Source organism: Pygoscelis adeliae, unplaced genomic scaffold (genome assembly GCF_000699105.1).
Source record: "Pygoscelis adeliae isolate BGI_AS28 unplaced genomic scaffold, ASM69910v1 Scaffold704, whole genome shotgun sequence".
NCBI lineage: Eukaryota > Metazoa > Chordata > Aves > Sphenisciformes > Spheniscidae > Pygoscelis > Pygoscelis adeliae.
This window is the reverse complement of record NW_008824590.1, coordinates 132,550-148,750: the sequence shown is the minus strand read 5'-3', so window position 1 is coordinate 148,750 and position 16,201 is coordinate 132,550. Positions and strand designations below refer to the sequence as shown.

Sequence of the window (16,201 nt, the reverse complement as noted above, 5' to 3'; positions counted from 1 at the left end):
AGTCACCCTGCAGCCACCGGCCCCAGCAACACCCCGGGGTGGCATGACCGTGGGGATGCGGGGCAGCCCCCTGCCTGCTCGGGGCCAGACCCTGGGGGCTGCGCTGAGCTGGGTCTGGAGGGGCTTTGCCCCCTCCTGCCCTGCTGGCACCAGGGCAAGCGAGAGAGTTGCAGAACATCCCCTGGGGTGGAGAGGGAGCGATGCCCCAGGCGCTCCCCACTCCCTGCCCCAAGGCTGGACCAGCTCCCGGCCACTCACTGAGCTCCCCTCCATCCCTGCGCTGCCCACAGCCGTGGCGTGGACTGGACCCGGACCATAACAAAGACAAGGAAGTGAATTTCTAGGAGTACGTCACCTTCCTGGGGGCCCTGGCCACGATCTACAGCGATGCACTGAAGGAATGCAAAACGTAGAGCTGGGCCAGCTGGCGGGGCGAGGGGCCCCAGGGTCCTTTTGGGGTCCTTTTGTAAGGACCTTTTGTAAAGTTTTTTTTTAATTTCCTATTGTAAAGTTTTGTTGCTGTGTTTCTGGTCATTTTTGAATCTTAAATAAATTAAAACCTCATGGATGGCACTGTTTTTTCTCTTGCTGGGGGTGAGTGGGAAGGACTCAGCGAGGGGCTGCACCCGATGCTCATGTCCCTGCGGATGAATCCTGTTGGGTGCTGGTGATGCTCTGCCTGGCCGCCTGCCTGGGACTCCCACCCAGGCACTGCACCTTCGGCTTTGCAAGGCCTGGTTTGCCAGGAGACTGGGGTTGAAGCTCATCCCCCTGCTCCCCCAAATGGAGGTCGTAGGGGTTGTTCCACGAACCTCAGATTCTGAGATCCAGTGCTCACCTGAGCATCAATATTAGGGGGGGAAAAAAAAAAGTATCCATCCCTCCAGGCTCAGTGAAACACCTGAGAACATGGCTGCACCACGCTTGCATCCCAGAGGCAGGTGAAACGGACCCCCCTACAAGCCCTTGGCCCTTTTTATGCCTGATCTGTTAATATTTGAAGCTGGCATGATGCTGTTCACAGGCATCCCAGCCTGCCTGCATCCATCCACACCCCTGTCACTGCCCTGCTGCCGTGCCCTCAGGGCCGTACTGGCTCCGTCCCTGCAACACCAACACTCCCAGCCCCGCGGCTGCACTCGGCCACGGAGCAGAACCAACACCCCACGGCGACTCTTGCAGCAGAGCGTGGGCTGCCACGGCATGGGAGCCAGGCCCCAAGGCAGGGCATGTGCCGGGAGCTCCCGGCGCGTAGGCACGTGGCTTCCGTGGCAGGTTGGGCAGCAAATGGCAGCATGAGGACCCATGGTGCACACCTGTCCCTTCTTGCCTGCCCCACGGCGCATGCGTGTCTCCTCCCACCTCCCTACGTGGCACAGGCACAACCCTTCACACCTCCCCACGCGTGTCCTGTCACGTCTCACCAATGGTGCACCCGTGTCCCGCTGATCAGCCCTGCGTGGCTCCCCTTCCCGGGGAGGATGCACCCGTCTCCCCCCATCATACAACCTGTCCCTTTGTTTCACTCTTTTGCAGTTTAGGCTTTTTCTGGCACCAGCTCCTGGATTAGGAGGCTGACGGGGAGATGTTTCACCACCGCTCTCCTTCCCATCTCCTAAAAACCTTAACGGCTAGCACGGGCTTTTTGCTCTGCCAGTCCCACCAAGCACGGACTTGGGATGAAGGGCCTGGGCATCCTTGGGCACAGGCTCCTCACCAGCCCCCTTAGACCGTCTTTCCCCCAAGACACACAGGGTTTAGCAGCCTGTGCCAGGCACTGGGAACACCACGGGGTCTCCCGCATGTGGCGGCATCTCCCCAACACTGGGAACAGGTAGCAATTACCAATGCCCTCGGTTTCCAGCAGCAATTACAGCTGCTGGGAAATGCCATCTCCTAAGACTGGCTGGCAGGTTTCCGGCATGCTGGCATGCCCGGATTTGCAACATCTTTCTTGGCTCCCTGGCTAGCTGTTAAGAACTGATTCAGGAAGAATGCTGCTCATGATTTTGGAGAGGTGGCTGGAGGGTGGGATGCATTGGCCATCCCCCAGCAGCGGGAGGTCCCAGCAGCGTGCTGGGGGCAGACACCACACCTCCAGTGAAATTCAACAGCGTCAGGGCAGATACAGGAGTGATAAACCACATCCCACATTGGGAAAAAACAGCATCATCCCACTGGAGACCCTCACCCAGCACCTTTCGTGTGATCTGGAAAAAGCCCTCTTCCATCACCTCTGCAAAGACCCCCAAACTCTGCAGGAATGTGCTGGCTCCTGGGAAAACCCCTGCACCATCACTGACCCACGATGCTGGCTCCCTGCAAATGCCTCTTTTGGTGTTTCCTTGTTTTGCCCTAACGAGTTTGGTGCGTCCCCTCCCTCGTTAGCAGTGGGAGCAGCCAGTTCCTAGAGCCAGGCAAGAAATTTCTGCCTAGGCGTTCCGCATAGCCTTGCACAATTCCTGGGGTTATTGCCCTGAAGAAAATTTGAGGGTGTCACAAATCGTAGCTCAGGAAGAGTATAAAAGAGACCTCACCTCCACCACACCGTCACTGCTCCTGCCCACTCCTCTCCTCCTGTGCACCGCTGTCTGCAGAAGTCAGCCCCAGCACCGCTCGTGGGTAAGTAGGTCCTTGCCAAACGGTGGCTTCAGGCTTCGTGCTGCTGGAAGGGCCACTGGGATGAGCCCGACCTCGCCAGACAGCCAGAGCCTGGCTGGGGCTCCCGGAGGAGAGGGCAGTCCTTCTCCTCCGATGGGGTTTAATGTTTTGCTGCCTGTCCCTTCCTAGCAAGATGAAAACCGACCTGGAGCTCGCCTTGGAGTGCGCCATCAACATCTACCACCAGTATGCCATGAAGTGCCCCATAGATGACTACCTGAGCAAGACTGAGTTCTCAAAGCTGCTGAAGGAGACCGCCAAGCCCTTCCTCTACAACACCATGCCGGTAAGAGCCAAGTGTGGCCCAGCTCTCCTAACACTGGTGAGAGCTTGCAGGAGTGGTGGCCTCCTCGGGGCATGGGGGTGGCTGAGAGCCTCCCAAAGGGAAGGGAGGGTTTTTCTAGGGTTTTCCTGAAACCTTGCTGGGCGAGCCTCGCGCTGTAGCTGTGGGCTGGCAGGGTTACCCTGAACCCCGCTGTGCTTCAGGCTGACTCTTTTTCACGTTTGTCCTGCTGCAGCCTAACATGACCATTGATGACTACATAAGCAAGCTCTTCGCCAGAGCAGACTGCAACCACGACGGTCGCCTGAAGTTCACAGAGTTCCTGACCACGCTGAATCTCGTAGTCATTGATGCCCACAATAGGTCCCACCAGTGTTGCGGGAGCCATGACAAGGATCCAGATGCTGGTCACGGCCAGGACCACGCCCACGTTCCCAGCAAGTGAAGTGGTTCCCAGAGTGACTGTGCCCATGGGATTGTGCTCTTCCAGCAGCATCGTCCCCTCCATTTGTCCACAAGCACAGACAAACCTGTAACCAAAGCTTTGTCATCTGCTTCTGCCTACAGCATTGAAATAAAATTTCTTTCTTCAAGCACCAAATGCATCTGTATTATGTGTCCTGTTGTCTCCAGGGAGGATGCAATATGCACCCAGCCCATGGCTGTAGGGGTTTAAATGCAGATTAAGTTGGAGAAGCAATTGGAAAGGGAAGGCAGCACGGAGGGACCCTGCTCCCTGCACAGCGGGGAGCCAGGAGAGCAGTGCTGCTGGGTCCCAGCTGAGCAGCACAGGCTGCGTGGGCTCCCCATCCTGAAGCATGTCAGACCCTGGCACGCTGCCTTCCCAAGGCTCAGTGGGTTCCCTGCACAGGGTGGTTGGCCCCAGCACCCTTCGCCTCAGCAGACGACGGGGTGCGTAGCACCCCATCACACTGGGGAGGTTCCTGGGCGGGGGAGGCCGGTGGCTGCACAAGAGCATCCTCAGTCCTGGTTCTCCCAGTACCTCTTTGCACCTTCTCCAGGACATGCCAGGGGTGAAGCACAGCCAGGGGCTGCTTCCCCAGGTGGCTGCCAAGACATGGCTCTGGAGCTGGGGGTACATGCAACGCTTTTGCAACCCGCAAAGCAACCAGCACTTATCTTGCAAACCCCAACACAGCAAAGAACAAGGCCGAGGGGCTCTGGAGAGCTGGTGTTAACTCTGCACAATAAAGTTGGATGTTTTTGTTAGCGTGGGGCAACAGTCCCCCAGGTCACAGCACATTTACAAGCCACCACGGGCTCCTGGGGAACAGATACATGAGCGGACAAGAGCTCCTGTATCTGCCAGTGACTGTGCACTGAAGTTGGAAACCCTCAGGCTCAGGAGGCTCCAACATTTCCAACATCAGTTGAAATCAGAAGCCTGTCCCATGTGAAACCGAGCTGCGAAAGTAAGCATGGGGCTATTGCGTGGTTATTTGCACTCGATGACACAGGTGATCACTCTCTGGCTCCACAATTTTGCCATTGGGGAGCAGACATTATTCACTATCCTGCCAGGGCACCCGGCTGTCACTTGGGCATCACTCCCCTTGTGGGGCTGGGCATCGCGAGCTGCCTCCCCCGCAGGTTTTGGGGAACACGGTTGGGAAAGATGGGAATTCAGAGCCCACAGGTCTGTCTGCGTGGGGACTACGCAAGTGCACAGGGCAAAAACCAGCCTCGGCCAATGCTTTGCAAGGCCAGCTGGGGAATGAGGATGCAATTTCGGATTGTTGACATTCCCTAATGAGTAGAGCAGGAAGACAAAAAAAGCAATAAAGTGAGTCAGGGTTACCAGAATAAAACTCATGCAACAGTTCTTGATATTCCCCCCAGGGTCATGCAAGAAGCATCCTCAAACAGGAATGGTTACCCTTTTGTTTTTCTGTTCCTACCCTGTTCCTGGAATCTATTGTCTTATTTTTACATCTTTTATAGTCTCTTCATTCTTCTAGTACCTGTTCTGCTAACGCAAGATGGGTGGTACAGAGGCGACTGTTGCAAAACACTTGCTAGTTAATGCTCCAGCCAGCAAAGACCCCGACCTCAGGTTTTCTTCTTGTTTCATACCCAGTTTCCTCCACAAAGTTTCTGGAGTAAGAGGAAAGGTCCGGTACAAGTGATGTGAAAGCAGAAAGTAATGGAAAATACTCTGGAAAACAATTTATTAAAAGGCAGATGCTGCCTTCATCTTTGCTAGTGTCCAACCTGGTAGTATCGTAGAAAACAGAGATCACATTAACAACCAAGGGACAAAGTTATTCATATCTCTCTGAAACAGCCCATCTTTCTTCTACGTCAAGCATGAGAGCACACAAAATTTTCAGCACATTGCAAAACTTGCAAGGTTTTGGCAAGTTCTGCCAAGATGGTCTTGCCCTTTACGCTTACATTGAGGCGTGACGGTACATCCAGCGTTTTTCCCATTCTTTGCCCAGCACTTGAGCAGCTCAGCCCTGTCAGAGGTGATGGTGGGGTGGAAGGACAGCATTTCCAAAGCCTGGTGGGTGCAACCAGGAACTATGTGCAGAGGTATGAGGTGGGGAGGGGTTCAGAAGTTCCTACCTTGCAATTTCCAGGTACGGGAAATGCTAATTCAAGCTGTTGCTTGCAGCAGGTGTGTCACTATCTCTGATGAAAGAAGACCTAAGACATGTATAAAAGGGCTGCCCAGGCTCTTGGATCACTGCAACAGACCCATCCTCTGCAAACCCTTCTTGGAGACAAGGGTAAGTACCACTGCAATGGTTCTTGCAGGAAATAAGATGAGGGAGAAGCGATTTTGAACAGCATTTCATGCCATGCCTGTTTTATTCCAGGGTGATGCTTTCCACTTGGGCCAGGGTAGGAGGCTGGTTTTGGCTACAACAAGACAAGCATAAATTAATGGCATTTCTGTGGCAAATTAGTGGGGCTGTAATTGTTTCTTCTGGCAAGAAGAGAGCCCTTTGGGGGTGTCATCTGCACGGTGGCACCCATCAGAGAGCAGGGTCTCTGTGCTCAGTGTCTCCAGTGGAAAGGGTTTGTAGCCCAAAGAGGAGAGAGAAATTCGCAGAGAGAGGAGGTGGTCAGGCAGAGGCTGCAATGGAGCCCGTACCTGAACTGTGCTCCCTGCCTTGAAGTCATCCTTGCTGTCCGTGGCACAGTACAGATACGTGACTACAGCCTGATGGGTTTGCCTAATTTGCCTGACAAATGCCTCCCGGTCAGTGAGAACAAGTCGCTTCTTGGGCAAAGTTAAAATTAGAGGTGGTTGGGTGATGCTGTAAAACGTCGATATTCCTAAAACCGCTTATTACCCGCTCAGCGCTGAGGAGCCACCGACTGCCCCTGGGCACGCTGGGTGCTGCTGGTTTGCTCAGCCCCAGTGAGACAGGGCTCCTGGTGGAGATCTGCTGCTACACTGGGGAGGTGCAGCGCAACCCGCCTTGGGGTGCCTGGGGTGGGGGCCAAGAGCATGGCGTGGGGTGCCTGATTTTTGATGCATCTCGTGGCTTTAAGATTTCTCCACGCAGTTTCTGCAGGTACCTCAAGAGCTCAGCCATGTCTGCAAGAAGCCAGACCACAACCACCCTTCCCGAGACTCGGCAGTTCCCTGGAAACTGCACACTGGAGATGGCCCTGAACACCATTGTGCATGTCTACCACCGTTACAGCATCCGGGAGGGCCAGCATGATACCCTCAACTTCAACGACTTCAAGACGCTGCTGACTGAGCAGGCACCAACCTTCCTGCAAGCTTGTGTGAGTGCCACAGGAGCTGTGTTGTGCTCTCCCTGGGGGGTTGTGTGGGGGGGATGAGGCTGAGGTTGCCTCCAGGGATGCTCCTGGGGGAACGGGGTGCAGTCCCCTCCAAGGGCTGTTGGTCCACAGAACGGGTTTCTGTGATCAGACACAGCTTGTCCATGTGCTGTGGGACCATCCACACTCATCCCGCCTGCCACTGCAAGGGTACAGAGCAGCCAAAGGGGCTTGGAACAAGAGCCTGTCCATCTGGGGTTTTAACTAGGGGCTAACTGCAAGGTAGGAGAGGGTCACAATGATCTCACAGCTTCCAAACACTTCCCAGGGCATGCAAGGCTGGCCCGGTTTCCACCAGTGGGAGTGCAGCCCAGGGAGGGGGCATGCTAACAGATGTCCTGTCCCCCAATTTCAGGGCAGGAACCATTGCGACTACCTGAGCAATCTCTTCAAAGAAACAGACTTAAATCAGGACAGAGAGCTGACTTTCGAGGAGTTCACCATCGTCTTGGCCAAGCTGACCGATGATGCTCATCGCATCAGCCACGGGGATGACCGCTGTACACCAGACAAGGATTGAGTCTCAATGCACGACCCATGAAAAACTCAGAGGGGGTTGCTTATAGGAATGGGGCTCTGGCTGCTTTCTGTCTGCTTGGATCACTCACGCTTGTGAGACAATAAAGCATCACTTGAAGTTCACTGAGTCCTTCCTATCTCAGCACTCCCTTTTGCATCCATCTCATGGCTGGGGAGGGTGGCCACCAGCTGCAGTGAATGCATAGTCCTGCTGGAGCTGTGGGATAAAGGCTTGCCTAGATGAGACACCCCAAAAATCCATAAAGGAAGAGGCTTATGATCGAGGTGTGGTGAGTGGGCAAGGGCTGTATTGCTCAGTGTCTGGTCCAAGCAGAGAGGGCTGGACTGATGGGCTAGGAGGGTATTAATGGCCAGAAGACCAGCGCAAGACACTGCCTGAGCTCCGCAAGGGTTTTAACCACCAGCTGCAACATACAGCAGTTGTATTGGAGGTTTTTCTCCTGGCAGAAGAAGTTTTCTGCATAGACTGGGAAGAGCAGAGCCAGCCTAGCTTAGGGAAGCACCTCCTGTTTTGCCCATCCTCATCCAGCTTTTTCCCCATGGCCATGCCAAGTGCGTCCTCTGGATGCAGAATCACCCGTGAGCAGGAAAAATGCATTAATACTCATGACAACAGCAGTTCACAACACAACACAGCCTTTACCACAAAAACAAGCCAGGGTGCTCTTAGGAAAAAAAAATACACACAGAAGTTACTATCTGTATATATAGCTTCTAGTCCGTGGGAAATTGAGATTTAAAATTTTCTCCCTAAATCCCAATGAAAACTTAAATTTCAGAGTTTTCCCACACAGACAAGTCATCCGGAGTGCTCCCTCCCAACTCTGCTGAATCATTTGCTACCCAGCCAAGATGAAACACCCAGATGGTTTTCCATCTCAGAGTTTTCCACCAGTGAAATATTCGCACCAAAACCCTGATGGGCTCCAGCAGAGCACAAGGATCTTGTCCCTGGCTGAGCCATCTGGGAGATGTCTTGCAGCACCAACAAACCATTTCTGAATACTAAATACACTGTAATCCAGCTTTTTTCCTCACCAAGCGTTCAGGTACCACCACCCCATGGGGCTGAGCAGGCAGCTGCCCCAGCACAAGTGAGAGCAACACTTTGCACGTTGCAGCACAGGCAGGAAGGGCAGGTGCAATGGCCAGATCCAGCCCTGCAACCTGCCAGAGCTCCAGGAGGGCTTGGAGAGGGTCCAGCACCCTGCAGCAGTTGTGCCATGCCTGGGCGGGCAGCAGAGCTGGCTCTCAGCTCCCTTTGGGCTGGACCAAGGTGATGCCTGCCAAGCAGCTGAGTTTGTAGCTGTTTGATATGGCTGAGACATATGTGAATGCTTTTTGGCTCGAGCTAAAGGACTGGGAAATCCTTTCTTCTGCAGCTCCAGGATGGGAAAACCTCTAGGCTGCCCCAGCTCCTGTGGTGGCTGCACATGCCAGGTCGCAGCTGGGTCATTGCTGGTCTGATGACGTTCAAAGGTGCTCAGAAGCCAGGGCTCAGAGTGCATCCCCTGGCTTCCCCAAGCTAAAACCACATCTAGCAACCAGAACATATGTCCTATCCTGATCCTGGGCTAAAATCTGCTGTGAAACACAGCAAACCACATAGTGACAAACCCTGCCGTGCTCCCTTCCCACATCAGCCAGTCACTTGCCTGTAAATGTATATTTTGAAAGAGTTTTGCAATGATTGTCAAGCATGGGGTGCCCCGCCAGGGCTCAGGTCCTCAGGGCACAACCAAGCCCAGTCACCCCGAACCAGATCTTTCACTTGCCATGGCTACTGGGCTGCTTGCGCGCCACCTGATGCCTGCTTCCCACTCCTTCCCCTCTGCAGCTCCAGCAAGTGGATGCTTGCTCAACCCCAGTGGCCTCAGGGCCAGGATTACAGCTTGCTGCAGCCACTTCAGCATGGCTTACAGGCATGGCTGGACAGGGAGGCTCCCCCTGCAAGGAGACCTGCAGAGCCAGGCAAAAAGTTGTGCTAGCACATGTTCCTGTGACCCTAAGCGGTACCCAGGCTCCCTGGTCACCTTAGTGACTGCACCGGCATTTAAAAACTAAATACCTGGGGTCTCATCCCTGCTGCCTGGTGGGCACATCTGAGGATGTAGCCACCATCCCTCTTTGGAATTCCCTGGCCCATCGCATACCCTGTAATCCATCCTTGCCCTTCCCTACCTTGGGGATGATAAAATGACTAAAAGTACGGTTTCCTGAAATTGCTACAAAATTCTGCAACTGAGCGGATGGTCCCTGACACCCTGTTGTGAAATACCCTGGCCCTTCTCCAGCAGTTTCATGCATCAAAGCACTCCTGTTGTGAAATGCAGTGCACCCCCACCAGTGAGGGCTGGGGTCCAGACGGCCACTGCGTGTGGACCAGGGCTGCATCTCCAAGCAGCTCCCTGCCCGGTGCTGCTCCATGTCAGCTCGTCTGGAGCTCCTGGAGCTTGCCCCAGGCCTGTCCGTGGCCCTGTTTTGGCCTCCACTTTGTGTCTAATATCAGCATCATGTTTGGCAGGTTAAACAAACCCCCCAAACAAGTCAGCTGAATCAGCAGGCAGAGCATTTTAATGAAGAAGCACTGGAAAGTCTTGTTTTGCTCCTGATCTTAGCTGCTCTGAGCCAAAGCACCCGTGCTGGATCTCTGCAACACTTGAGAAACAATAAAGAAAAAGAAGCTACAAGGTGAGGACACAGTCCTAAGAAGTGAAAATACACCTGTCAGCCACACCTGGTCTCCACAGCTCAGAGCATACCTTGGGTGGGGAGAAACCACCCTTGGCACAGGCTGTTGCGAACCTGAGGAGATGAAATGAAGTTCCTGGAGACCAGCGAGGTTGGGAACCCACCCTGTATTACTTGTCTTTCATAAAGACCTGCTTGCCGCAGGCAGGGGATGGTCCCCCAGTGCTGGGGCACTGCCCTCAGCACCAGCTCTGTCCCTATCCCCCTGTCACACAGGCAACCCTGACCATGCTGTCAGTGCTGGGCTGTGTGAAGCAGTGGGATGCTTTTGGGTGCACCAGGTCCGCAAGGATGGGGATGCTATGGGGTCCAAGCAGTGCTGGCTCATTGGAGAAGTGCAGGCATGATGCTGTGGGTCCCCTTCGCCTCGTGGCATGAAAAGACAGCCCTGTGGAGGAGAGTAGAACAGGCGAAATTGAAGAAGCCGAGGGGAATGGACTTCTGTCAAGAGCTGATGGAGAATTGCAGCCCCAATAGCAAGGTGGGGGGGGTAAAGGGGATATGGCCATGCCCTGGCCACCTCCCTGCCACCCAGTCAGAGTACATGACACACCAACCTTACAGGAAAAACCACAGAGACCCCTTTTAAGGAACTACCCCAGAGCCTTAAGCAATGCACAAAGTATGTCACGAAGATGGACTGGAATTGGATGAAACAGAGACATTTCACAACTGCTGGAGCGGCGCAGGCGGATGGCCAGGCTATAAGAGATGCCGCGCTTAGGACCAACCCCGCTCCAGCCCGAGTGGATCTCACTACTTCGTCAAGATGAGCAAGGCAAGTCCAATGGTGACTCAGGCGTTTAAGGTCTCCATGTTCTTTTCCAGGTGCCGGTTGGGCCATCGGAGGTGCAAGGACCCCCGGGGAGCCTCTCCTCACCGTGTGAGCTGCCATCGGTTGCTGGCAGAGGATAACCATCTCCGCTCAGGCTCATCCAAGCACAACCCACAAGGAGAGATGTCTCCTCCTGGAAGAGGCTCCCCACAGCACGGTCCGACCACCGAAGGGGCTCCTGGACATCAGATCTCATACTCTGTATCTCTACAGAGGTTTTTGCAGCGCTGCCAGCTATTTTGGGAGCCTTGCTCCAACAGCGCTCAGCTTACAGAAGGCACATTTTGGGGGGAAATCAGCTCTCAGCTATTATCTGTAGTTGCACATCCCAGAGCAGGCAAAGGCTGCAACTCCCTTCAGTCTCCTTTGGCTTGTAGATAAGAGCAAACTCAAACAAACAGCTCAAATTTATCCCCAAAAAAGAATGACTGAACAAAGCCAGGCTGCATCCTCATCTGGTGTGAAGCAGGTGGCTGTATCGGAGCCTTGCTGGTTTACATCAGACTTCCCCATCTATTGTGGCTCCTGACATTATTCAGTGCAATTGCTTCTTTTCCAGACCCCCCAGACCCGCGAACAGCGCTCTGAGCTGGAGAAAGCCATGGATATCATCATTGATGTCTTCCATCAGTACTCAAGGCGGGAGGGGAACAGAGACACCCTGACCAAGAAGGAGCTGAAGCTCCTGATTGAGCAGCAGCTTGTGAACTACCTGAAGGTGAGTGGAGTTTCTCATGACCCATGAGAAACTGGGAGGGAGCTGGGCTGGACCCCATCGCCTGAATGCCCCCAGAGGCTGGATTCACTCCCTTCCCACTCTGCTCTCCCGCGCCAACACCTTCTGCCCAGACCCTCCCTGTCCAACTGCCACTTTCCAAACATGCTCCATAAAGACAGATGAAGGAAACCCACCCAGGTCCGGGTGAACCTGCAGCCAGATATTTACCCTCATCCCCTTATCTTCAGAAAATCAGGATCATACTGCTCAAGAGCTCCTCTGCCATCTAGGAGCAACGATGTCAGAAACATCAGTGAAAAAGCCCATTTTTTTGTAACTCACTTTGCTAAAGCAGAAGGTAAAGTGTTTTTAATCCAACGCGTTAAAGGAGAGGTTTGTGGCTGACATGACACTGCTGCCTTCATCGGTCTCCACATTGCATGGTGTCCTTGCAGTGATGCAAGCCCGTTGCTTTCCGATTGCTTCATCGCCATGGGTGAATCATTGCTGTACCCAAAGCAATGGGTGATGATGGCACGAGGATGGAGCCACACACAGCACCAGACTATTGGGGGCCCAGCAGCTGTGAGGGTCCCAGAGAAGCCAGGAGGAGGCTTGAGCTGTGAATGACAGGACTGCCCTCACCCTGTCCCTTCCTTTGCAGCTCGTGAAAGACAAGGCCACCATTGACGAAATCATGAAGGACCTTGATATCAACAAGGATGCACAGATCAGCTTCTCCGAGGTGATGTTGCTGATCATCCGTGTGACCATTGCTGCCCATGAACACCTCCACGACATCGAGGACCAGCAGCAGCAGCAGCAACAACAACAGCAGCAGCTCAAACACCAACACCACCACTGAGGTGGGCTGCGGTCCCCGGCCAAAAGCACCCATGCAGTGCTTGCAGCCCCTGGCTTTTTCCCCTCCATCCCTCTCTGCCCACCTCCCTCTTTTTCTTCCTTCAAGTTTGATGGTTTTGCTGCCAAATAAAGATTTGCCCTGAGGCTGTCAAAGCTCTTCTGCGTGTCTACATGAGTTTTCCTCCAGGCAGGTCCTGCACCTTGCTCTCTCCCAGCATGGCTTTAAGCCAGGCAAATCCACCTTGGAGACAGGCTGCAGGTCCTCAGGGGTGAGGTGGATGTCTGGGGAGAGCAGGGTTCATTGCAGCAGGTGCTCACAATACTCCTTACATTAGAATGTGCTCGACAGGTCAGGGAAGGCTGTATGATTTGACACATCTTTGCATTTCCAACTAGAAAAAACCCTGTTTTGGCCTGAAAACACTCTGTGTCTCTCCTAGGACTGAACTGTGGTGGTAGGCAAGAGCTGGAAGGCAGGAAGGGGATGGCTGAGCACTCTTTTCTGGAGGAGCACCCTTTTTAGGGCACTGTTGCTCTGCAGGGCCCTAGCATGGGGCTGAAAGGGAGCTAGGGGGTGTGGATGCGTTTACTTTTAGTGCTACAGCCAGCAGCGAGGTTTGGCCACTGGGTTTTGTGTTGACAAGAACCAAGAACAACCCCAACTCCTCACTCGGAGCATCCTGGGTTTGCACCGAGGAGGTGTAGGTGTCCCTTATTAATAGCAGCTTTCCAGAGCGTGTGGCTGGAAATGCCTACAATGCAGCTGAGCAGCCTCCCACCGTGCACGCTTAGAGCCTGGCTACTGATTTGCAAACGTGTTTTGAGGGGAGGGGAAGGAACAGTTGTGATTTCTTAAGGGTGAGTCAAAGCCCTGAAATCTCCCTGCGCTGTGAAGGAACCTGCCACAAGCTTCCCCAAACCAGCAGCACTGAAGCAAGCCCACTGGTTAACACAAGACTGTTGCAAGTTTGCTTCACTGCTGCTGGCCAGGTTGCTTCAGCTTCCTTTGGAGTCAATGTTGACATCTGAAGCGTCAAACACCTTCTTACAAGGTAAAAATCTGCTGTGGGGATCAGAGTCTATCAGCTCTACCTGAGACTGCACAGGGTGGCAGGCCCCCTCCGGAGCCAGATGCTGCACCCAACACTCAATCCTGCACCCCAACGTGGGTCACGCACCCAATCCTACAGCACTTACAGCAGGTAAGAGCCCCACACCCAGGGAAGAGAGCAGAGCTGGTTCATTGCCACCACCACCCTGCCAGAGCAGAAGTACATCACCTCCAAGAACAGAGCCGTCCCCGGGGCTGGCCCATAAGGGGCTGGCCAGCTTTTGGGACAAGGGTGGCTCAGGTCCCATGTGCAGCAGATGAGCTTTTCAGGAGCTCAGTACCCTGCCAGTGGGTGGTCAGCCCTTCTCTTCTCTGCAGCAGAGAGGTCTCCCTGTGCAGGAGCCAAACACACAAATCTGGGTGCTAGGAGCACCCACAAACCATCCTGGGACCTTCCCCCAGGATTCAGGCAGGAACCTGCCTCAAAGCTCGTGGTGCTGATGCAACAGGATATTTGCCAACACAGTGGGGCTTTACACTCCCCTGAAACCCAGGGTGCAGGACTCCTGTTGTGTCACCCGCCGGAGCTGTTGGACCATCGCGCCGGAGGTGGCGAAGAACGAGCCACTACACACCCTCAGCACAGCAGGACCAGGACAGCAATGCAGGGCTGTGAGCAGCCAGAGGCAGTCGTCGGGTCCTCCCTTAATAGGGGAGCCGTCCTTAAATCTATATGCATCCTTTCACCCCAACAGAGCTCGCAGCTCCTGAACAGAGGAAACGCCAAAGCAATGCAAGGAAGGTGTTGGATACACCCCAACCGCGCTGTATCCCACGCTGCAGAGGGATGCTCAGTCAGGCTGATGGGCAAGGTGCTCTGCTGCCCATGGCCACGCTGCCTGTGTGGGGATGGGGATGGCACCTGGGTTCCTCCAGCCTTGCTGCCCCAAGAGCAGTTCTCCAGCAGCACAAAGCAGGAGGTGTGCAGCCCCTGGCCCCACCTGCCTTCACCCCCAGGTTATAAGGCAGGATTCGACCTTTGCAAGCTGAGGACCAGGCAGCCTGCGACAGGTTCCTGCTGCCACCTGGTGGCATATGCCACCGAGTCTGCTGGGGCCACCACCAGCCCCGGAACCCCACAGTCCTGCCCTGCTCCCCAGGGTTGCACCCTGGCCCATAGACCACAGTCACAGCCCTGTCCTGTGACCCCCTGTTCAGCACACCCCTTATTTCGACACCACCAGTGCTGTTTGCAATAAGTAGGATTATTTTGATTTGTGTGCCAGAAACAAAAACTTTATTTTTTGGGCTAAGCTGGCAGCATCAGGACGTGCACCAATTTGCAAACACCCAGAACTCCTCTCCCATAGCCCCCCTGCCCAAGCCACCACACAGTTTTGCTGGTAAGGGCTCCTTTCTTTCTCAACGCTACCACATCAGCTCTTCTTACCTGTGTCCTATGGGAAGCAGGAGAAGGGAGAAGTACCACAGTTCCTCCAGGGTACAGCTCAAAGGAGCAGGCAAATGGTGGATGCAGATAAATGCTAAATCCTCCTCTCCTTTCCCTGCCTGGGGGGAGGCTGTACCCCACATCCTTCTCCCTGAGCTTTGCCTCAATGCCATCAGCTTACATTCAAACCCTGCAGAGGGTCCCAGCCTGGCCCCTGCCTGAGGGCTACATCTCCCCTAACTGCCACCCCATCCTGTCCCACCAAAATAGCCTTGGGGTAGCCCTGCCAGCTCCTCACACTGCTGACCCCCTCCCAAAGCTCCCAGGCTGGAGAAAATGGGCTGAAGGCTACAGGGCTGGGTTTTATGAACGACCCGGCAATGAGGGGATGTGATCCAGCTGGGGCTGATCCCGCCCAGCTGGAATCCAGCCCAGCCCCAGCATCCCCATCCTGCCTGGTCCCCCTGCCCACCCCGGACCCCCTCCATGCCTTGTTGACCTCCTCCACCTGCTGCAGACCCCCTTCACCCCCCGCAACGCCCTCCACGTGGGATCAGCAGCCTGGTGGCTGGCTAAGGAAGGGTTGCGCAATGCCCAACGCTGTGGCAATTGGGGACTTTGAAGCACCATGCACGTCGCATTCGTTATCAGTCTAGACATGCCGATAGGGATGAGCCACAGTGGGGTTAAACTGGTTGGTCCTGGGGTGCCAGTGAGGCCCGTGGACAGGACCCGACCCACTGCCATGTGCAAACCCACGCCCAGAGCCCAGCAAAGCCAGCCTGACGCTGCTATGGATGGGGACGTGCCGCCGCGGGATGGCACCGACGTGGCAGCAGACTCAGAGGGAGTAGCCAGCGGAAGGGACTGGCTCAGAGTGATTCAGAGCAATTTTCCTCCTAATTCCCCTCATTCCCCGGGCACACGTGTGCTAATCGAGGCGGCAGCAGTGGAGGGAGGAGTATGGTGGTTGTAGGTGCCATTGCCATGTGTTGCCCTCCCATCCTCCTCCGCAAATGCTTCCTGCCTGGTGCGGTGGTTTCCGCACCGCCATGCCTGGTCACACCCCAACATCCCCCGTCCTGAGGTCCTTCCTGCACCTGGACATGCACCGTCCCCATGGCAGAGTGATGCTCTTCCAAGACCTTTTGTACAGAGATAGGGACCCGCCAACATAAAGCCTTAAACCCTGAGCACTTGGTCATCGGGATGGCTCCAGCCCA

General features: G+C 54.8%; 2 protein-coding genes across 2 annotated transcripts; both read left to right on the top strand.

The window, feature by feature from the left end:
* The first annotated feature begins 2,794 nt into the window (after positions 1–2,794).
* Positions 2,795–3,389, top strand: LOC103915411 (protein S100-A7-like). The gene is made up of 2 exons (XM_009322220.1): positions 2,795–2,947; positions 3,180–3,389. The coding sequence occupies exons 1-2, from the start codon at positions 2,795–2,797 to the stop codon at positions 3,387–3,389; spliced, it is 363 nt and encodes a 120-aa protein (XP_009320495.1).
* A 7,408-nt stretch (positions 3,390–10,797) lies between these two features.
* On the top strand, positions 10,798–12,634 carry S100A7 (S100 calcium binding protein A7). The gene is made up of 3 exons (XM_009322213.1): positions 10,798–10,838; positions 11,455–11,613; positions 12,278–12,634. The coding sequence occupies exons 1-3, from the start codon at positions 10,830–10,832 to the stop codon at positions 12,476–12,478; spliced, it is 369 nt and encodes a 122-aa protein (XP_009320488.1). The 5' UTR covers positions 10,798–10,829; the 3' UTR covers positions 12,479–12,634.
* Positions 12,635–16,201: the final 3,567 nt, after the last annotated feature.